The sequence below is a fragment of the Anopheles gambiae genome, chromosome 3 (assembly GCF_943734735.2).
Source record: "Anopheles gambiae chromosome 3, idAnoGambNW_F1_1, whole genome shotgun sequence".
Taxonomy (NCBI): Eukaryota; Metazoa; Arthropoda; class Insecta; order Diptera; family Culicidae; genus Anopheles; species Anopheles gambiae.
In genome coordinates, this window is record NC_064602.1 from 96,914,508 (window position 1) to 96,937,978 (window position 23,471).

A 23,471-nucleotide genomic window follows, 5' to 3' on the forward strand; every position below is an offset into this window, starting at 1 on the left:
GTACTTTTATCGATTTTTCCTCCACATTCTGACGGCTGTCCTGTGGCTTCTTGCAAACGGAACCATATAGTTGTATTAGTGTGTGTGTGTTTTTATCTATGTGTGTGTACGTTTGTGTCTCTGTGCAATCACTAACATAAAATAGCGATCCCAAATAGAATTTTAACTTGGTCGTCATACTGCTTTCGAGTATTGGAGCGCTTTAACATCGCAACTCTATTTTTCTGTGAAAGATTTTTCCCTCAAAAAAGTCCTCCTATCTGCTCGTTTGTTTGTATACGTGTGTGCGTGTATATTTATGTGTGTGTATGTGTATTCGTATGCTAGTCGGTCATGTGGGTGTTGGTGTGATCCGGAGCAACCATCGGCAGGTTAGCAGGAATACATTCGGGCGGCAGAATTCGCACAAACAACTAGACAAATGTCTGGCCCGAAGGAAACATTGGTTCCATTGGTGGAGGTGGTAAAAAAGACAAGCAATGGCAAGTTAAAGCTAAAACAATCAAAAAGGAAAGCTTGTTTGTAGAAAAGCATGTGGTGGAAAGAAGAAAAGGTTCAGGGTTTCCAAGTGGAATGTTAACGTACAGTTTTCCCACCAGGTGAGTTCCTAGCACAAATTTAGTCTGTAAGTGTATTTGTGTGTTCATTTGATCCTTTTCTTTTGGTTGTATGTTGAGCCACAACGGCTGCTGTTTTCATCTTCTCTACCACAATATATGCGCTGTGTTGCTAGCACAAGCTAACAATAGTGATAAAAACACAAGAATGAGAATGTTTCAAGTGAAGACTTTTACAAAACGACTCTATTAAGCTGTCCGTTCAGACGCCTTTAAAGAGTCGTTTTTCGCGGGTACAAATTTTTTATTTTAAATTAATCTCCATTAAGTTCTCCATTTAAGTTCTCCATTAATTGTAATTTTTTTTAATAAAAAACACCAAAAATCGCATAAATTTCCAAAAATTAGTGAAAAATTGACCGATCACGTCCCCGAAAGGATTCCGGTGCTTGTGTGCGTGAGGAAAATGAGTGCGTCCTTACGTTCCTCTCGGTCGATTGCACGAATAGCTGAAACGACGTAAAAGAGAAAGAAAGAAAGAGCGCACGCGAGAGAGAGAGAGAGAGAGAGAGCGAGAGTCAGTCTTCTTCTTCTATTTGGTATAACACGTCCTTCGCGAACATGCCTGGCTTATACAGGCTTTCGAGACATAATTCATTACCACGCAAGCCAGATAGTACGCATCCTTGCAACGGAGTGATGGTCCATTTCAGGCTTGAACCCATGACGGGCATGTTATTGAGTCGTTCGAGTTGACGACTATACCACGGGACCGCCTGACAAACAGCATGTCACATACAATTTCGACTAAATATTCAGTAACAAACAAGTCGTCCGTTGCCTTATGGACAACTTTTCCATCTTAAAATTCACGAGAAAAGAACGGTTTTCGATAAACATGGTCCAGTTTTTTTCTGTTCGTTTTGAAGTTGGATGCGCCGCTTTTCTTTCCAGACTTCAGATTTACAAGCAAAACGGAAACGAGAGACAAAAAAGAATCAGAAAATCAAGCAAGCGTATAAGGAGGAGCAGATTAATGGATAAAAGTTAGAAAGCCGGACAAAAAAAGGGGAGAAAAGTGCTGAACATAGTTTCGCCTTGATTTATCTACTTACCAGTTTTTAATAAACCCATGCTCGTTGGGATGGGGCACGTAAATCAATGGGATTTGACAGGTCCGTGTTGAATATTATGCTTTGCCGGGCTCACCACCTTCGTCACACTTGGGAGCCCGGGGAGCCACATTCAGAGATCCGGCGGGGGCAGGCTTTACGGTAAAGGAAAGGATGTTAACATAACCTTTTGCCTGTTACACACACATTTCCTTATGCTCACGTACTATTCAAATCCACTACGCTTCTGCCACGGAGCACGGCGCTCCCGAAAACCCAGATTAATGCGGAAATCGATTCGTTACGGTGCTTCCCGAAATTGAAAGCAAAGAAGAGGAAAAAAAAACAGTTTCCTAGATTGGCTTGCTTGCATACGTCTCCGGGATAGAATGTTCCCGAAACGAGGAGAGAGCGTGCTACGTTACGGCCACCTTCGATTCGGTAGTGAGCATCGTTCCGTCAGGTTGGCAATGGCCTACAGATAGATGCGCTCGCCGGTGACCGTCGCAGCTGCATCGGTCCACAGTTGTACTCAACAGTGCACTATTTGCGCGGAACAGTTCTTCACGGGAAATAAGCTACCCGCATGAAGCACTGACTACAGCAAAGGGTCGCGTAGGGAAAGGGACAAACAAATGGTACACTCACCAGCACGCGCCTCCCACACTTACACCAGGTCCACTTTTGGCGCCATATTTTATTGAAATTTCCACCTGTTTCCGCAGCAGACGAACTCAACGAACCCAAAACCTCAATGGCGGCGAATTTCACGTTTGCGTAGAGTTGTAGTTGAAATGTAGTTTTAATTACGGAAAAGCACATGCTCTCCCGGTTTTTAGAAAGAGAGAGAGTTCTAGAGCTGAAACGGAAGCTGGTATGGTTCATTTTTCCGTTAGAGCAACCACAAGGAGTGGAAATGCGTGAAATGAATACTTACCTGTTACCGGAGAATAGAGGAAGTTTTCAACCACCAGGTTGAAATTTTGATGTAAACTGCATTAGGTAAGTGTGTGTTTATGTATGTCGTTGGGCAAAGAATTGTTTTCTCGGTGCGTTTGGGAAACCGTTTAGCATCGCCCCACAAACTTCTAGCTCTATGGTTTTTTTTTTTATAAAACAAAGAACAGTTTATTCACACTTATAACAAAAAATTCTTATTTGCTAGCTTAAATCTATAATAATTCTTGTTTAACATATTATGTTTTTCAATTGATTTTTGCCTATGCTATTGGTGAAATTCTCTTTGTAAATAAATATTAAATAATTGATAAATAATGACATAATTTTAGCTCTTTTTTCTTTTTTTATATTATTCATATCTGGTTTAATAAGTTCATGAAAATTTGGTTTTATATGCAACTCGTCCTTCACTATTTGTGTAAACAATATCCATATGTTTTTAATATTTTTACAATCTTTAAATTTATGCTCGAGATCTTCGATATTTCCACATTTCTCACAGTTCGGGTTTGTTTTCATTCCGAATTTAAATTTAATTTCTTCTGTCATAATTTTTTCATTTACCAAAAGATAATAGTAGCTTCGTTGTTTTGAATTCATTTTGTTATTATTAATATTACGCCATATCTTGTTCCAATGCAGTGATGGTGTTTTAGATTGAATATGTGGTAGAGGAAGCGAATCCGTAACTTTTTTGTAAATTTCTTTTGCTGAAGGATTATTTTTATATCTATCATTTAAATAGGCTAGTTCAGTTCTTATTGGCACTAAACAAGGATAGAATGATGGGAGATCTTTAATGTTAGGTGGATTTTCTATTTGATTCAAGAAGCTTTTTGTAAATGGCATGTGTTGTTTTTCAATTAGGTGTCGGTTGATCAATAATGTTTTAAGTTTGAGTTCTGGTATTAGCAAGTTAAGACCTCCCTTGGCTTTGTTTAGAGCAAGTTGTTGCATTTTTACTCTTGGCCCTCCATTTGACCATATGAATATTCCCAGATAGAATGTAAGCCTCCCAAGATGGTATTTGCTTATTGTCATAACTGATCCAATGTACCACAATTTCGATGTTAGGAAAGTATTGGCTAGTATAACCCGTTGCTGAATGTTGAGCTCCCTCATTCTGTGCTGTCTTACTAATTGAGCAAACTTATGTGTTGTCGCTTCCCAATTCAATTTCATCGTCAAACGAAATGAGTTTGTGAATAGAATCCCTAAGATTTTGATTTTTTCTCTGTTTTCAATCCATTCTGTGTTGATTCTATTTTGATTATTGACTACTCCTATGTCCATTGCCAGGGATTTGTTTGTGTTAAGCTTTGCTCCTGACTCAGTTTCGTATTCCTCGAATGCTTTTTTTATGTTGAATATTTTATTAAGATCCGTTGTGATAATAGAAATGTCATCTGCATAACAGTTGACTAGATCATTCTGACTGTTGCATATGTTTTCTAATTTGCATAGAAGCGGGTGTATATACAAGGTAAATAAATGCATTGCCATGGGGTCTCCTTGCCTTACCGATCTTTTTATATGAAGTTTTTCTTGGAGGGATCCATTTATGTACAATCTTGAAGTAGATACTGAGTAAATTTTTTTGATGAGCGTTATAAAGTTTTCTTTAAATCCAATTGCCGTCAAGGTTTTATACAAATATGTATGGTCGACTCGATCAAATGCCTTTTCCATGTCAAAAGAGATGAGTTTTCCTGCTATTTTCTTTTCCTTGAGGTTCATAATTCTATCTTTAATCGAAAGAAGTGCCTGAAAGATATTGTTTTTTCCGTTGCCACATTTCTGAGAAGATGTTAGGATATTGTGTGTGTCAAGGATATTTTTCATTCTGAATTTCAAAATTCGACTAAAAATCTTATAATCTGCGTTGAGCAGTGTTATAGGCCTCCAATTTTCGATTTCGAAGGTATTATTATCTTTTGGTACTAAAACAATTATTCCTTCAACAAATTCGGGTGGAATATCATTATCAAGAGCTTCATTGATTATAAGATTAAGTTCCTTATGAATAATATCAAAAAATGTTTCATAGAACTCATATGGTAAACCATCTAATCCTGGACTACGATTTTTAGTTGCTGTTCGAATGGTATGAAATATTTCTACAGTTTCAATTTCTTTTGTTAGATCATTATTGAGCTCACATGCCTCAGGTATTTTTCTGGGAATAATTGGAGTTGAATTTAAACAATTATCGTTGCCTGAAAAGAGTAGCTTGAATTGTTCCTGAATGGCGTCGAGTATCTCTTTTTCGTTTTCTAATGTTCGATTATTTAAACGGAGTTTTTTAATGAAATTACGATTTTTCCTTCGTTTAAATAGATGAAAAGTAGACATTGGTTCTCCTGCAATGTAGTTATTGTTTTCTTTGATAAAGTTTTGTGTCAGTTTCCTTTGTAGTGTAAGCATTTCAGCTTTTAAACGATTTATAGTTATTTTTTCATCAGGATTATTTACAAGCTTCGAATATGATTCATTTAATCTAGATTGTAACCTATCATGCGTTTGATTATATTCTTTGTAATGCATTTTAGTTTTCCATAGGAAAAAACTTTTGATTTTTGGTTTTGCATATTTTATCCACCATGTTAACCAGTTTCCATAGTGTTTTTTTTGCCTGGTCCATCTTATCCAGTTTTCTTTGAATTCGTTTTGAATTTCTTGTGTTGTAATATATTTCCTATATGACCATAGCTTTTGCCTTGTTATTATTTGTTGATTATTATTTGGCAGTGCTAATCGTATGACATAAGCACGGTGATCGCTAAACGAAACGCTGTGAATGTCAACCGAGCGGAGATTTTCTTTTAGATTACGTGATATATAGATCCTATCTATACGTGAAGCAGAGTTTGAAGTAATGTAAGTAAATTCTGGATCGTTTTTTAACAAATTCCAAGTATCTACTAAATTCAAATTATCAATTGCATTACTTAATGCTGGGCTATAGTTCGAGGTTCCAAGTGCATCTTTTTTATCAATAATGCAGTTGAAATCTCCTACAATAATTATATTTTCAACGGGATGTCTTAAGTGATATGCTAACGACTGTTGAAAGAAACGTTCTCTTTGTATTCTGTTTTGGCTACCAGATGGTGCGTAGATATTAATTAGTTTTGTTCTGCCAAAGCATAGGGATATAATTCTCCCGTCTAAACTTTTTTCTACATGGGTAAATGAAATGTCTTGCTTCAAAGCTATTGCAGTCCCTCTTTGTCGTTCATCTATGTTTGTTATTAATTCATAGCCTTGAATTATTTCCAATGACGAATCATTGACCTCTTGCATGCATATTATATCTAGATCTAGCTTTTTTACTGTGGCTATAAGAGCGTCTGTTTTGGTTGTGTTAGATATATTGCAGATATTGATACTTCCTATACGATAGGATTTTTTGAATTCTGTTATGTTTGAATGTGTAGTGGTGTTGGCCATTTCGAAATTATCTTTTACTTTGCGATGTGTCGAATCGTTTTTTTTTTCAGCTGTGTTAGTAATTATAATTTATCGAGATTGTCTCCTACCTTTTGTAATTTTGTCTTCAGCCGATTTCGTATACCTCGTTCGCCATCGTTTCGATTCTACCGTTATAAAGTCAGTCAGTTTTTTTTCAGCTTGTCTTTTCACCGAAGGCGATCGTGACCTGTACCCCTTATTGGTCTCCAAATTAACCGCTGTCTCTGTGACGGTGCTGTTATCGTTCGTCATTGCATCAGTTTGTTTTATTGGTATAAATTTCAGTCCCGATGTCCCCGGTTGAGGTTGTGGTGGTTGTTCCACTGGGATTGTATTCGTCGTAGTTGTTGTATTTAGTGTATTTTGTTTCTGTTGGATCCCACTCGTCGTTACGTCTGCGTACGATTTTAGCCTATCCATTAGGTTTGTTTTTTGGCTGTTGAGCTTTCTGTTGCTCAAACAGGTCATTCCGTGGTGTACGGGATGATCGCATTTGCGACATGTGTGCTGCTGTCCTCTATGGGTAGCGAGAGTTGTTTCACCGTTGATATGGATATAAGATGGTATTTGTTTCTTGATTACCATCCTAACGTAGCGATATCCGTTCGGAATACCGGCACATGCGAAGGCGTCGCTCCACACACCTTCGGTAACGCAGATAACGTCTCCGTATCTCTGCATGTGGTTTTTTATGTGTGTGTTTGTAACTTGCGCTGAAGCGTCGTGAATCTTCACGATCGTTGACCCATCGTCCATAGTAATTGGTATGGGATATTCCACACCTTTACACTGAATAGTGTGTTTGCCATCGTTCTTTTCTACGATGTCCAAGGCAATACTTTGCTCCTTGATGTCTACGTGACATGAAACGGACGACGTCCGGAGGTGAATTCTGTTCACCTGTATCATCGAAATTCCAAGTTTCCCGGTTATGAAGTCAATCACTTCATTAGTTGTTGGCTTGTTTGGGACATGAGAAAAGTCCAACTTGATGCTGGATTGTCCCGTTGCCGACATGGTGCCGGTCTGCCACACGCTAGTATTTTTAACGCACACTTGTCTTTAGTTTTTTTTTTGTTTTGCTGAGCACTCTGCATCTACGTCTGTACTGCTCGAGCTCTAGAACCGAACTGTACATGGTTTAGAGCTTACCCACACTAGCGGTAGGTCCTAGCGCGGCAGATTGAAGTAGGCGTAGTTGCAAGGTGTAATGATTGTAGTGCGCCACATGGGGCAACACACACACATGTAGCAACAATGCCTCTTGACATTTATGTCAGCTCGAGCAAACGTCACACTTATCGTAATGAGCGAAACAAACCGTCACCCTTCCGTGCCGGTGAACCTTATGTTTTGTTTATCTTGGTTCCTGTTTCGGTGGAGCAAGATAAAATTAATTTACCGCTTATGCGTCCCGTGCGCGGAAGTAACTTTTGGAGCCAGCAGAACTTGAGAAACGTCCTTGAAGTCGGAAACGACCGAACAAAAGCGCTCGGGTCTTTTGAGGCAGCTCACAGCAAACCTGAAACCTCGGAAAGTGCTCGTCTACTTCACGAAACACATTACGCCGCATAAATATTTGCATTTCAATAGCGAAAACATTCAACAACAAACACACACACACAGTAGCTCCTCAGCAGCAGCGCTTGTTTCGGGGTCCATTTTCGGGATGCACTTGTACTCATAATTATGCGCTCCACTGGCGTACAGCTGCACCGAACGCGCGGCGGGACGATGGGTTTCGAGTGATCTTCGAGCAAAACACAACAATTCCGCTCGCTAACCGTCCGTGAAGTGAATGATTAACATATTTTGTGCAAGTTTCGCCAAGTGCCCTCAGGACACGTGGTTCGAGTGGCCAAAGTGCTTGAAAAATGCACTCCACCGGAAAGTGATGAGCATGCCACAGCTAAATAGGTGCATCGGGGGCAGCACGGGTTCAACAGCAACAGCAATGCACACACACTTAGCTTTTAGTGTACGTAAAAATTGGTAATATACAGCAGAAGATGGCTCTCGTTAGGTGACTAGATAAGTTTTTAGCAGCGCCAAGGAAACATCGGATATAGAACAAAAAGCACTCCCCCAACTTATTGACACCGGGCGAACACGGCCAGAACTTACCACTTTGCCGTGGACAGTTGCGGTGGTGGCGGTGTGCGGTGAGTTATGGTGTCCAGCGAAAAGTTTATTCCTTTTCAGCTAAGTTTTCTCCCCTCTTCCAGTGGTACGCTTGGCGAGAGATGAACAAAAGTAGGACAGAACACTTTTATGCTTTTATTTTGGCGCTCGAAAAAGTTGGCCGTAAAATAGCTAGCAGGATTAGAAGTAACTCCGTGTATTTATTTAATGAGCATTCTATTGAAGCAGTTGTAGCTGGCGAAGGTTGATTTACATCCCCGGTCTGTCTGCTCTTGAAAAAACGCAAAGCAATTGCCATTCACGGATATGATTTATAATAGCAGTGGTATTGATTGAGATAGAAGCGTAAAAAACTGAGTGCCAGATACCATTAAGAATGACTGCCAAAACTGCCTAAAACACCGTCCCGCCAAAAACGATTGTGTGAAAATTTGCACAGCAACAACAATATTTTATCCAAAAAAGCAATCGAAAAGCGTAAATGCCCTCTATCTCTCTCTCCTTCTCTTTGTATTTAAGTGTTCAGAACAAACTTCCTAAATAATAGCGCGCGTAGTAAGACTTTCCCTCCAACTGCCCGCCCAGCCCCGACTGGAAAAGAAGCTACGAAAATCGAGCCAACCGCGCAACGGAAAAGAAAACCGATGCCTGAAAACTTTCCTACCGTGGCGAGTTTCATGTTGCGGCCCATTGTTTGCAAGAACGCCGTTCGCCTTCATTGATCCAGGAACGGACCCCTCGCTACCCGAAACTCCAACCATCATCGGTCGGTTGTCGGTTGAGCGAGGGGAAAGATAGGCAGAAAGGAAGAGGCCGATTGTGCAACGGTGAGCTCGGTTCGTTTCGGGCAGGTGTAACCGAGCGATCTTAATAAGTTGCGACTAGCAAGCGCGCAAAGCGTCTTGCAAAGCGGGCGTATCACACCCGGGCACCGGTTATCGGCTTAAAATTTACCAACAGCGAAGGGATATTGCCCGCGTCGCCGAGGCCGGGCGGAAGATCGTTGGGAGGCCGATAGCGGCACTGTCACAAACAATTACCACAGCCCCGTGCAATGCCTGTCCCTGGCAGGTTGATGGTGTGTGTCGCGGTGCTGGTAAATGGCAAAGTTAAACCGAGCCGGCACGATCGGCACGACATTGTTGCGAGATACGAACCTCGGTGGGTGGGTCGGTTAGGTTTCTCTAGCACGGGCGATATGAGCTTCGTACCACACACCGTACTGTCTTATGAGTGTGTCCCACCTGAGGGAGGATTCCTTGGGCTTTCCTCTGTCGTGGGCGCAAGTTGGACGGCTTATCGATTGTGGCACGGTGCAGGCGATGAACGCGCCCCATAAACCTGTCCTTAGTGCACAAATGTGAATGTAGGTCCAGTTTGGAGCCGTTTCGAAGAAGTGGGTTAAATTATTCTCCCGCCCTGAATGAAGCTGCACAGACAGACGCTCGCTCCCTCCTGTTCCATCCCATTTTCCATTGGGGCGCTGTGTTCCATTTTATTATATTATTCGGACTCCTTTGGGTGTGCACTGAGGCTGGAAGGCTGAGCTCCATTGTTCCGTGGGCGAGTGGCTCAATCCAATGCAACCGTGCGAAAGGTAGCTCACAAACCTTCGGTAAAAGGAGAAAATGAATCTGCCCGCTTTTTCTTATTCCTGCCTATTAGTTTCGCTCCATTGTTTTGTGACTAATGATGCAGAGTGTACGAATGCATTATTTGCCAGCTCTTTAATGGGAGGTTTCTAATTATCTATTCGCATTTCATCTGCATGTAGTAGAGTAAGAGGAAGCTTAAAGCTCGTTATAATTACAATTCAAACACTTTAATTATTACCTTTAAATTAAGTTTCAACGAGTAGCCTTTGAGGTTTGAATGACCTGTACAATCTATATTGAAAAATCATCTAAATTTCCCTCTCTGTCTTTTTCTTCTTCCCCTGCATCCAGCAATTAAAACTTGAGCCACGCAGCCAAGGAAAAGGCCAAAAAATTATTAACTGCCAACACCGAACCAGCGCCTCGGAAAGCAGCGACGGGATAAAGTTCATTACCGAAAAAGGCTGTTACGCCGGCATCAAATATTTAACATAATCGGACACTGCCCAAATTAAACACCTGCGGCAATCAACAAATGGCACTAATTTAATCAACTGCCGGAATCGCCACAACACGGCCCGAACTTTCTCCCTCCCCCCCGCTCCCCTTTGTTCCAATGCTTGCGGAAAGGATGGAAAGACGGCTGTAAGAACACATTGGCCGCCACGAACTCTCCAAAAATTCACCTCACTGCCGCAACCAAATTTCCCTAACAAAATCCGGGGAGCAGTGGAGGTGAAGAAACGAATTTACTTTCACTTCCTTTCGAAGTCCCTGGGGCGTTTTACCAAATGTACCGGGGGGAGGAGGGCGAAAAAAACACACCCAAAAACCCTCGGCCGAGCAGGCACACCTGCACAGATTTGTGCTGCCTCTAATAATCACATTCTAGCAAACAACGTGTGAATGAATTATTGTCCCGACGTGATTTCCCGGTCTATCCGGGTTGAGTGAGAAGACAGAGAGAGAGAGAGAGAGAGAGAGAGAGAGAAGGGAAGGGAAAAAGAGGAACGAAATTCATCTCCACTGGGGTGCAAAAAAGTGTTTCCATTCCGTTCCACGCGGGAGGCTGGTCGTCATGTGCCTCATGGTCAGTTCATTAGCCTGATGGTGAAACCAACGCACGTAAACATAACCATGTTTTGCTACCACCTGCAAGGATAGGACCCCTCTGTGTGCGTGTGTGTGTGTGCGTGGGTCAGGATCAGGTTTCTGCAAACAAACAAACAAACGAAAAAAAAGATGCTCAAACACTGGGAAAAGATTCTCCCAGAAGCCAAACCTTCATCATCGCCATCGGATGTCGGCTGTCCTCTCCCGATGGGCAAGAAGTAATTTCAATTTCAACGGAACTTAATTGAATTCGGCGACGCCTACCAGCCCAGAACCACCACCTGACTCACCTGTGCTTCCCTCACCCACTCTCTCTCTCTCTCTCTATCTCTCTTTTCTCTGCTTGAGTATGTACGTGTGTGTGCGTGTCTTTTAAAATGGGTATGTTTTCCGATCTAATGGAGCACCCCTAACGGTGGACGAACCTCTCCCCATTTTCCACCCACGAAGTAATCTTCCCGCGCAGCACAGCGGTGTAGTGGAGAAAATCAATTTTCCATGCAATTTATTTTAAATTTCGTGTATGCGTGTCATCCCTCTTCCCATCCCATCCCTTTCCCCGAGCGATGATAACACGTGGCTTCGGTGGGGAACGGTACACAGTGAACTGATAGTGGAACTAATAGAAACAGACACACACACCGAACAGCGCACAAGCAACGGGTGAACCCGAACGATCGCAGCAAAGGCACGCCAAACCAATTAGCGTCGGTGTCGGTGTTTGTGTGTTTGGCACTCTAAGTTCCATCTGTTCCTTGCGTAATTATTTCCCTCATCAAATGTGTGTGTGTGTGAGTGTGCATGTTATGTTTATTTGTAACACCTTTTTCCTTTACTGGTGATAACGTTTTGTGCGTGCGTGTAAAGGTTCAATTGTGTTTGAGAACGCAAATACATTCGCGCGATTGGAATCACGCTCCGTTAAATTAAACAGGTTTTACAACACTGCTGCAAAAGTGCCACACAACGTACACACAGTGCAAGACAGCGACAAACTTGACATTTTTTGGAGGACATTTCTCGATCGCTAACCGCATGTTGCTAATTGAGCTTTCTTTTTTAGCGTTTTTTTAGCATACAAATCAGTGAACACGATTCCTTGTGCAATTGTTGTGTATTGACCTACCCGAACAATGTGTAAACAGTAGCGAGTGAGTGGTTAATTCTTTCTGCCGAAGTTTAGCAAACATGTGGCATCATGACTGTTGCAGCTGCACTAACGATCGTCAAGCCAAAGCGGCATCGAAGTGAGTGTGAAGCAGTGAAACCGGCGAGCCAGTGACGTGCTCGGAACGTCAGAACACACACACATACACACACAGTATGGCCGCGACGTCCGAAGTGACGTCCTGTGGTCCTGGGAGACCACCGCCAAGGGAGCGTACCGGCTCATCGAGCCGGAGGGGGAAACTATGCCAGAGCCGCTGGATGCAGCTGGGCACGGTTTGGGTGACACTGCTGCTGGTGCTGCTCACCGTCGGCCATCTTGGGAGCGTGCACGGCGAGAAAACGAAAACATGTAAGTAGTCTGTAGTAGCGTTGAGTAATTTCAGCTTAAGAAAAACAGCTTTGTGGAAAGATTGCCGAATGCAGAGGTTTTTAGAATTAAGTAAATATCTTTGCCTTTATATGACACTATCCGGAAGTTTTGTAATTTAGCAACCGAAAACAAGAGTTCACGTCTCCATCGCAAAAACCAAATCAAAGTCGATTAAGTAAGTTTAAATGAAAGCACAACAAATCACCTCCCCCGAAAAAAACACAAACCTTTTCATCGGCTTTTCCCAACCACCCCACAGAGGCCGGAATTGCATTTATTGTAAACAACCAAAAGTACAACGCGCTGCCGGCTCACGAGTCGGGCCCCGGAAACACGCAAAACCCCATTCGCTTCATTCGTGCTGGCTGTACTGTGGTGTAGCGAAACGTGATGAAGGAGGGGTTCGTTTGCCGTCTTTCGCCACGACGGCTGCCGTTTCGGGCTAGACCGCTAGGGGGGGAGGGAACACATATACACATTTTTCTACCCCTGTATTCACCGCCAATCGGCAACATTACTGCTATTATTAGCTAGGCGTGCGATCCCAACCCACTCGGTGGCTTTCATGTCACAGGCCAATAAAACATACAAACGCGCCTCCTTTTCCCCTTTCCCTCTCTCCCCTTCGACATACACTTTGGCAGCAGACACGTATCGTGTGTGGGGGAAACGGGACTCGAGCAGTAGGATGTAGTACAAGTCAGCAACAACAACCTTCATCACATTCGTCGTCTTCAGCCAACCACAAGGCAAGGAGACGTCGCTGGTCGTCTTTTCCCGTTCAGTGACTGGGAGGAGGGAAGGCGGTGGTGTAGGTAGCTTAAGGCGATGCTTTACGCTTATATTGATGCGAGGCGAGGAAACAGTTGTACAGTGGGTCACTTTGTGGTAACGAACAGTTGCATTCGTATGAAAAACCCATCAATCGTTGTTAGCCCGCGATGCTTTGAGGTTTCAATTTCCAACGAGCTTTCCACTCCCAGCAGGGAATGATTCAGCGTGTGTTAGTTAGTTTAAAGTTTAGTTGGTGCAATTAAATTTAAACCATTATAAAAAAACAAAGCCTTTGTGTTTGAAACCCAATTCCAATTACGAAGCATAAACAATGTGCAAATATTCTCCATTTATTTGGGCATGCAAAACTTCTTCGCCTACATTACATCCCCAAAACGAGAGGGGGTTTTGCAAAACAAACAATACAAAACAATAGAACATGTTCCGATGCCTTCCTGCAACGGAAAAACAACCGCTCGACAGCAAATAATCCAATCAAGAATTAAAAACTCCAGCCCCCTTCCAGACACCGGCCCCCGAACGCCACCCCAATGGAAAGCCAAAATTATTCGTTGTAATTTCAACATTCGCCTCGCTTAAATTGGAGGCCGGCGGACGAATTCCGACCAGCCACCACAATCCGAACCGGAAGGATGTAGTAGCAGCTCACCGACCGATTCGGATGGGGACCCTTGCAAGAAGCAGGTGCAATTAAGTAGCGCCCGGTGTGAGCTTGGCTGGAGCCGGACGGGACGGGCACAAAAAGTTGTGCTTGTGTGGCTATATTTCCAGCCCCCTTTAGTTGGAGGGTGGAGAAAGGCGAGTTGGAGGGGAACCACACCGCCCAGGACCCGCAAAGAGGGTGGAGCGCTCCGGAAAGAGGACGCTGTAATATGTAATTGAATGTTGGTGTATTTAATTAGCATGCCCCGGACGGATGTGGGCGGATGTGTTAAAAGGCAAAGAAATGGGGTGAAGGGAAATGAGAAAGTCGGGAGAAAAAAACAGACTCACACACACACGCACGCACACAACACGAAACCTTTCACTGGCACAAAGCACACAATACACGGAACCGGCCCAATTCATTGGTGATTTGGGGATCCAAAGATTTGCGTGTTGTAAAAATAGCAGCGTTTGTGATATGGCTGACCCCCCCTGAGGAGTTCCGAGGGTTCCATTGACCGTGGGCTGGGTCCATCACGAATGGGTTTAGGGTCGATGTTTCGTTTTATGAAGCAGTAATCGACCGAGTTTCGTAATGCCGCGAGCACGGATTATAACCTCACTTAATGTAACCATCCGATCGGTGTGTAAGCATAAGTGCTGCACAATAAATAAGTTCTTCATCGGTAGAACCAACCAGTACGGTTGGAGATGAATGTCTTGCACGGTGGAAACATCCTCATTGCAGCATCGAAGCATCTCTCCATCCGGAACTGCTAAAAGTCAAGCAGGGAAAGGGAAATAGTGTAACCGACCTTACTTGTTGATACTTGCACATCGAGCGGAGCGGTTTGGGGGTTTTATTGAGCGAGCTTTTATTTGTTTATGCATCGCACTAAATCACAACCAACACTACCACCATTACACGGAGGACCTTCGATTTCTGGTACACCATGTTCAACACGTCCGGGAGTGGTGTAGCCAACAAGGACGAGGGGACGGCGGAACCAGAAGTATCGTTTGCACAAAGTGGCAATAAAGTAATGATGAATTGGAGTGCGGGCCTATCCGAAAGGCCGATCACGTACCGTTCGGCAGCACTAGCGGCAGGAGCTAATTGTAGGAGCGTCGCGTCGAACGGACGATGGGCGGTACTCTCGGCAGGTGGGCGTCTCGGGTTGCCTCGGGCAGAAATAAATCTTCTTATTGTCGCAGACACTGCCCTAACCTACACGTGTACGTGTTTTAGCGTAAAATCCAACCCCCTTTTGAGGAGGGAATTCTGCTTGCAAAACATTACCATTTGCCATCATCGTCATCACCATCGTCGTCGAGATCTTGGGCGTGGGACAGCAGAAGGGTTTCTCTGGTCCCTTTTGCCCGGCATAAACAATGGAAAGCACATTTGCCAATTGCGTTCGACAATCAATAGATCCTGCTTCCGGGAGCACCAGAGCACCAGCACTGTGTCCGATCGTCTTCGGTGAAGTACATCCACTTTCGAGGGATTATGCCAGTGTGCTGCACCGGTTTGGGAAAGTGAAGTCGTACCCCGTTTGAAAGTTGCCCTTGCATCAGACCTGTGCACTGTGAGCCACCCCTCTCAAAACAGGCGTTTCGTATGCAAAAGCATTAGGCACACACACAACTGCTGTCCGCTCACCCCCGTTCCCAGGGTGGAATTCTTTTCCGATTGCCAACCCCAAAGGGAGATACGTTACGCTTACGTGTCCGTGTGCTCTCCCTAAAGTGCTGTTTCTCTGCCCCCTGTCTCTGCAACCCTCCGGCCAAACGGTCCCATTGCGTGTCGAAGAGTGCATTTGCCCGCTGAACCTCCGCCTGGGCACCGAGGGGCGTTTGTTTGTTTGTCGTTTGTCGCAAAATGAAAGCGTCTCGGTCGCTCCCAGCGCCCGGTGCCACCTCTGCAGGCTGAATCTCAGAGTCAAGATGTGTGCGATACTGTTCCCTTTTTTCCCCCTTTTTTCCCCAGCGACGTACTTGGGGACCAGAGCAAGAAAGATGAACCAAAGGCAGTAGGCATCCCAGTGGTTGGACAAACAGTCGTACAAACAACATGCCACACCGCTCTCCCTTTTGCGCTCCCCGAAGCGCAAGTGGACACACTATCCACCGGAAACATGTGTGATCTTTCCGGAAGAGTCATTAAACGGATGAAAGGTAGCATCAAGTGTGGTCGTTCTCGGGGACCGTCCCTTCGGTACGCTGGAACCGGAACTGATACGTATGTACAGGCACTTGTTTCTGTAGCGAGTGAGTGACCCGGACCCGGTTGGGTACGTTTCTCGTTCCAATTGCTGTTTGTGTGGGTGTGTGTTTTTGTATGACTATGATGTCATTGTTACGGCAAACAGAGCACTATCCTTGGTGCTTCTTGGAAGTTGAAACAGCTCCCAGTGGAGTAAGCAGCGTGATTCTTCTCCCCCCTGGCCAGCACTACGGCACTGTACACGCAGACTCGGTAAACAGACGAATTAATGTTATTTTGGTGTTTTCCAAAAAGGAAGACACACCTGGACACCATCCCGGGACAGAGTGGTCGTGTGTGTGTGTGTGTCCTTGATTTGACTCCACAACTTCTCTCGGTGACCAAGATGATGATGATGATGATGGTCATTGCAGTGATGACAAGTGTTTTCCCGTGCTTCCGATCGTGTTGCCCTCTGGCAGTGGGAACGGTAGTTGCCAAGTCCTAGTCCAACTGTAGTGTGCTCTTGATGAGCTAGCGACTGCAATTTGACGGGGACGGCCGTTCCAACTGTCGCACAACTGACGACATACTATCGTTCTATCATCGACTTTGTTTGTGAGCTCGGATGGCGCCTAACGAACGGCACGGATCGGAATTTGGGGGGAAGAAAAACCCTTCCCCTGGACGGCTAAGAAGTGGGTGCAGAAGGGCACTTTAAGAGATAATATAATTATAATGAAAATAAATTCCTTTTTCGCCTAGCTGTGGTCGCACCTACGGAGGATGCCTTTTCCAAGTGTTATCCAAAATCCCCACACCTTCGATACGTGGCACTGTTCGACCTAGATTGGAAAAATCGGTACTATCGGAGCCATATCGGGTGTGCACGTGTGCGCCAGCAAAATCTAGAGCAGAAGTTTTGCGAAAGTGTCGATGAAATTTTGCATCTTCGCTCGGTCGAGGGAAACGTGCGCCTTCAACTTGCGAGACCCCGTGGGGCGCTTGCACCACGCAAGACGAAGATGAACGATTGCGTTGCTCTATCTCTGTGTGTGTGTGTGTGTGCTTTGTGCAAAAAGAGATTTAGGAAGGTACCGAGACTAGATTGTCTTTGCCTGCGATGATGATGGTCCCGTTCGTTCCTTCCGAAACGCCCCGATGGGAGCTTTTCATTGTCGTTGCAGTACCGCTTTGCAAAGATCATCAGCTAGGACGAGGAAAGCGGGGAGTTTTCTTTCCTAAAGTGTGCCATCCGTTGCCCGCCCTCGTGCAAACCGCTGCGAATTCACCCCGCGAAGCCACAAATGCTTTTCATTTGCATATAAATTAGATAAGAGCAGTGCAATTTTCGAATGCACCTTCTGCACGATTCTCCCTCGGCGACCGGGAGCCACACCACCCCGGTCCATGCTATTGGCAGCGTGTGAGCGATGATGCAAATCAAGGTGCAATGATGGGCCCCTTCCCACCTAATGCAGGGTTGGGCGTGGGGGAGTTCGGAGAGACGAGCAGTGCTGATTCAATTTCAGCCTTTTCGTTGGAGCATTTTCTCACAGATTTGCTGTGTGCAGGTATGGGTACCCGGGATGCTGCTGCAACTTTCCAAACAGATTCATCAATTCCGGCGAGGAATTTCCTCCCCCTTGCAGGCAAGATGTGCACGATAATGAACGCTTTTGTCGACGGCAGCGGGACACAAACAGGTTTAGATAATTGAAAGCAGACAAAATATCAAACATTTTATTTAGTCACTTGTACACCATCAGTAAGACAGTGCGGCAAGGATGACACTCTGAGGATGAGTTCGAGCAAAGTATGCACTTTCGGCAAGACACTGATGGTTTCGAAACACGCAAAATCCCTTCCCCCCTTCGTGGCTTAAAAGTCTTTCGGCTTCTCGACGATTGGCGGTGGCGCATCGAAGAAGACGTTCGATTCGCGCCGCTTGGCCCGATACGCGCGCAGTATGGTGAACGGTCGTATCGAGCAGAAGTAAATCAGCTCGGCCAAGCTCAGCAAACTCACGCCCATGAACAGCCCCAGCAGCCCGCCACAGTTGGCCAGAAAATCGGTCACACCGTACAGCTCGCTCCGCTTCGACGTGATAAACTGTGCCTCCTTGAAGTAGATCGTCAGCCGCGCAAACTGTGCCCCGTCCTGCTCGCCAAGCGACTGGCGGAACGCGGAGAACAGGCTCTTCCAGTCGAGATCGGCCTGCGAGATTTCCGCATCGTACTGCACGGACGTGCAGGCCGGCAGACAGTTGCACTTGGCGCGATAGTCGCGCGATTTGTCCACGATGAACTTGACGTCCTCCTCGAGCAGCTCGTCCTCCGCATCGTTGTAGCAGTCGATCTTGCTCGCGCCGCACACCTCCGTCCGGTCGTCCCGGGGCATCGAGAACTTGACGCAGCCGCACTTGCGCAGCGTGTAGTTGGTGGTGCACTCCAGCTCACAGTTTTGCTGCGTGTACACCTTGAAGTATTTGAGGTGGCGCTCGTGGTTGAAGAAGCACTGTCGCCTAAAATGACATGAAGGTTAGCTTCCCATCGGTACTGCGCTATTGTTAGGCGAACCTTTCCGGGGTGTAATCGCGCAGCCCATCGGAGGTGGTAATCATCTGCGGTTTGACCGATATGATTACTTCCTGGTGGAGCGGGACGCGATAGTACTGCTTCGACACCTGCGGATACTCGCTGGACGTGTGGAGCAATATTTTAAATCCTTGCACAGGACCCTAAAATACAAAAAGGCGTTTGATTTTGAACATCACATCACAGCTGCTTACTGTTTCTTACACGACAAATAAAATCCGTATCCCGCTCGTACAGATTTAACAGCACGTACAGTCCTGCCCGAGCACCAGCGCCCAGTACTCGCACCGGATACGTATCGAGATCGGTATTCTCTGCATAGCCCTTCTCTAGCGACCACAGCGGAGACTGTCGCTTCTCCGAGATGTACTCATAGTCACTGTGCAGCTCGTCCAACCTTAACATTTCCCCCGCAGACTGGGAGTTGAACGTGAAACAGATCCCTTCCTCGGTGATCGTTTCCGTGAAGAACTCGCTGCACAGCCCCGCATCGTTGCGCCATTTGCAGAAGAACAGTGCCGACTCGAGCGGCATCGACACATTCTTCAGCAGATCCACGCAGGCCGGATCGGTCGTTTGATTCAAGCTGACGCCACGCAGAATGTGCGCATCGCACACCTGGGCAACGGCACGGAAGCGATCGTAACTAAAATCGACACAAAAACACAACAGAAAAGCATCACTCTCAGCACATCGAAGCACATCGAACACACACACACACGACACAGATGTTGGGATAGTAATGTGAACTTTACGTTTCGTTCGCCATCTCGTCGCGCCAGGTATCGTTCATCTGAAAGTATACCTGCGAGAAGTTAAGGTACTCGCTGCGGGCCTTCGTTTCCGGGCAGATCGTGACGGCGGGGAATGGGATCTGCCACACCGGGGTGGACTTTTCCGCGAAGCTCACAATCACCGGCGTCTGTTCCCACTTGCGGTAAATGTTCTGGATCAGCCGGCCGCATCCGTACACCGACAGCAGGAACGTCGCGATCCACCATATCCTGCAAGAGCGAAACAATTAACACGCACAATGCCTTCGCGCACACACACACCCTCCGCCACATACTTCTCGAACAGGGTTCGTCGCTTGCAGCCAAAGTACTTGATGCCGTGCACGGTACTGTTGGAGCAGTACTCCAGAAACAAACTCTTGATGCCGCGCGTGAAGTTGCGCTTATCCCACGCGTTGATGGCTTTCAGCTCGAAATTGCTCACCGACCGCGAATCCATCCCGACCGACAAGCGCACCAAGAATGATAAGCCCAACCGTACCGACACGGTCCTATTTATACTATCACCGGCACCGGTATCATAACACCCGAAACACTCCTCGTCCCCTCCGCCCACGGTGACAGCCCACGTGTGCTGCTGCAGACCAGCCGGGAGGCGGTTAACCGAGTTGTCACGCCAAATTCCCCAAGCTGACTAACACACCTTAAACGCGCGCGCGAAACCATTCGACCCAGTGAGATCATGTCGCGCGCTACTGTAGGTGTAAAGCAACGCCACGCCACGCCGACCTGCCGTCAAGTAGCGGGAATGGGCTGCAAAGGGGAGGGTTTGATGGGATCCTGGAACACAAACCACAGGGGAAACGATCCCGCTGTCTTCACCTGCACCGACATGAACGCGTCGGGGTGTGTATCCTTTAGCTCCGCCAGGCACGGCTGTGCTGGAGTTGCCACCTGCTGAGTGTGTCCTGTGAGAGTCAAATTTAGAGCACGCTCAAAACGCACAAACCCATTACAAGCGCCATCTATACATTATTCATTGAAAACGGGTAGACACTGCAGCGGAGAATTACACATTTTAAAACAATTTTCCCTTCATTACACTGCCCCAATAATGCCTTTGCAAGCGTTCTAACAAAAGCGTTCAGTGCATCAACGGTGCCGTGTGCGTACATTTTGCGGCACTTTAGTCAATTAATCATCACTCTTGCGCTGTTGACAGACAGCGAAAGCAGAAGAATACGAAAGGCCCAAACCAAAACAACAACCAGAAGAAACACATAGAACAAATAAAACGAACAGTTGACAGCTGGACAAAGCAGATCTGTCACAGTGCGAATAGAGAGTGCGAACGTTCAATAAATCAACCGCTTGGGCATTTACCGCGGTGCACTCTTTCTCTCGGTTTCTGGCCCGTTTTTGGCAGCAAACGCTCTCTCTTCCTCTTGCTCTCTCTCTCTCCGATCTCACCCATTTCGCTTTATTAGCAATATTCATCAAAAATAAAACCGTTTGTCGAAATACTGGCGAGTGACGGTGTGCCGACGAGGATGATTTATTTGATTGATAAATTGTACGCATTTCGGCGTTACTTCCGTTTCGTTGGCGAGTGGCCGTGTGATGTCGTTCGTGTTCGTGTGTACACGCCAACCGAACATAACGGTGTGTCCAACACAACCAATGCATTAATTTGGAAGGCCGAATGGTTTGTGCGCATTTTGTTTTTGTTTTTTTTTTTTTTGTTCCATCTCACGTTCAGCTAAGTGAAACCGAGGCGTGTCACACTCCAGGGAAATCGTACTCTAAACGGAAGCCAATGACCGCCTGTTGTGGCATGTGAATGGTAATTTATTCACCTTCACAAACGGACATTTAATTGAGCACGGGATGATGTACGCTTTAAAGTTGAATTTTTATTACCAACCGGGAATTAGTTGTGCGCAGACAAAGGTTTGCACCCGTTTTCTAAGCGATAGCAAAGCTTTAATAGAGTGTGTTTGTTGTGCGAGTTGCATACATTTGGGCGTATAGCAGGAATATCATCAACATGTTATGCTACTTGCAAAAAATGATGAACTTTTTGTAATTTTGCTTGATAAGCCACTTTTTAACAAGGCTGTCATTTGGGTGGTATCAGTATCGGTTTTCCATTTTCCGGTGCAAAAGTACCAATCGTCGTACCGCTCACAGGAACCGATACGTGGAAAGATCGATTGAAACTCGTCTGGGTTCGATGGCAAGCGGCTCGTAACATGGTTTACCTTTCAAGCCATCAGATTTTTCAGCTGCACTGAGCCCGTCCCAGGTCCACAAGTTCGTGGGAAACTGCTCCAATCAAACGTATCGTACCACCACCGGGCGAAGGTCACACGGGCCTACTTCACCGGTTGCACACCGGTGGCACAGTGTGGCGAATGGGAATGGCAAATAAAAAGGATCCTCAATGAAAATCAAATATTACATTGCTTCCGCTCCGTGCTTTGGTGTGTGCTGGGGTTGTTACTGCTACACTGCTGTGCTGGGTTTTTTTTCTGCTACGTTCAGTATTTTGCCTTACGTTAGCCATTTTATTTTTCTTGAAGGTCTTGTGCCGGTTTCGCCTGTGTTTGAAAACCGAAATTCTATGGCTGCTACGAATGCTGCTGCTCCAGTGTTCTAGTTTTCGTCCCTTCGTTGATTAAGAAAATGTCACCGAGCTAGTAACGAGTAGCAAGCAAGGAGGGTGGACGAGAGTGGATTTGGGTTGTGTTTGTGCAAATGAAAGAACTGACGAAAGATGATGTTCACTACCGAGGATGATGATGATGCTGATGATGAAGGAAAAAACAGCAAGTGGACGGTCATGCTATTTGCTCTTCCCGTTACTCACAGTAGTGGTGGGAGGAGATGTGTTTAAATTATGTACATATACATTCATGAGACGAAGCTATACTACTATCGCCACCGTCTTTGGGGAGGCTTAACCCACATGCAACGAATGTTTGATGAGTTGAAATTTAATTTCCACCTCTTGAAGTCACAGCACAGTTAATCATTCCCAACCGGTTGCATCTGTTTGGTTTAATAATTTCAGTTCAATGAATTTCTGGGAAAGCCTAGACTACCACATCCGGTTGGTAATCTGCCGTTTCTGTACCAAAAAAAGAGAAAACTAAAAGAGCAAAACCTAAGAATTTTTCTGTGTAATAGAATCTTTAATTTGATTTGTAACCACTGTAAATTTCTTGGTTTTTGCTTTAGAGAACCCTTCAAGAAATGTCGCTTTTTCAACAGATGGTTTCAACAGCCGTTCAAGAGTCAACAAATTGATATTACTGCGTTGGCTTGCTGCCGGTACTACTGCCACGAAGCGCCCCGTCCAACATGTACACTGACTGTACCCGTGTTTGAGCATAATTTTAATATCATGAAACACAAACCTTCACACAAGAAGGGCATCCTGGAAATGGGCATCCACGAGTGGAAATGCAAACGAAATGGAATAAATATTCTTTCCTTTTTTGTTGGTCTTGCTGCTGCTGCTGCTTTTGTTTCCCATCGCGGATGGTTGCGTTGATGCGATGCGAGGGGAGCAAAATTCTTGGGGCGTTCTTTGACAAACCAAGACACCGAGCGAAACGGTCGCACAGAAATGCAACCGTGCGTCTGTCGGTGGATGCTGCCCACTGCTTGCTGTCCATCGTTTTTGGACCAGTGGATAAAGGAACAACTTTTGTTTTATTTCTCCCGGTGCTTCTTATGGCTTTCTAGGTGTGTTTTCCGCTCCGCTGCTCACACTAGCCACACGGCAGGAGGAGACGACAAGTGGGGTGGATTGGGGATGAGAAAAAATTATTAATGGAAGTTGAAATTAGATTTATCTCCTTACCGTGGCACCCAGCAACGGTGCCACCTTCACCAGTGCGAGCGGTTTGGGACGGTGAAACCATAATCACTTGTTATTATCATCGTCAGGCGTATTGCATTAGTTGGAGAAGCGAAGTTTGGAGCAGTGAAGGTAAGAG

The 23,471-nt window shown here is 45.5% G+C and overlaps 2 protein-coding genes across 19 annotated transcripts in view; one reads left to right on the plus strand and one right to left on the minus strand.

Annotated features, from left to right (window-relative positions):
• Positions 1-23,471, plus strand: part of LOC1280408 (uncharacterized) — a 61,267-nt gene that overhangs the window by 2,804 nt on the left and 34,992 nt on the right. For 8 of the 18 annotated variants that reach the window (XM_061659944.1, XM_061659941.1, XM_061659953.1 and 5 more), the window contains exon 2: positions 12,014-12,469. The exons of 1 other annotated variant lie outside the window; for it this stretch is intronic. In XM_061659944.1, coding sequence (XP_061515928.1) covers positions 12,274-12,469 — 196 coding nt within the window. In that variant the 5' untranslated portion in view covers positions 12,014-12,273. Of the gene's footprint in view, positions 1-90; positions 600-10,188; positions 10,573-12,013; positions 12,470-23,471 lie in introns of those variants that run through there. 9 more of the 18 variants (XM_061659946.1, XM_061659947.1, XM_061659955.1 and 6 more) reach the window with 4 other exon arrangements.
• On the minus strand, positions 17,844-20,274 carry LOC1280409 (pickpocket protein 28). Its single transcript, XM_061659938.1, has 5 exons — positions 19,803-20,274; positions 19,489-19,737; positions 18,938-19,379; positions 18,716-18,876; positions 17,844-18,660 (listed from the first exon to the last, which is right to left on the minus strand). The coding sequence occupies exons 1-5, from the start codon at positions 19,964-19,966 to the stop codon at positions 18,018-18,020; spliced, it is 1,659 nt and encodes a 552-aa protein (XP_061515922.1). The 5' UTR covers positions 19,967-20,274; the 3' UTR covers positions 17,844-18,017.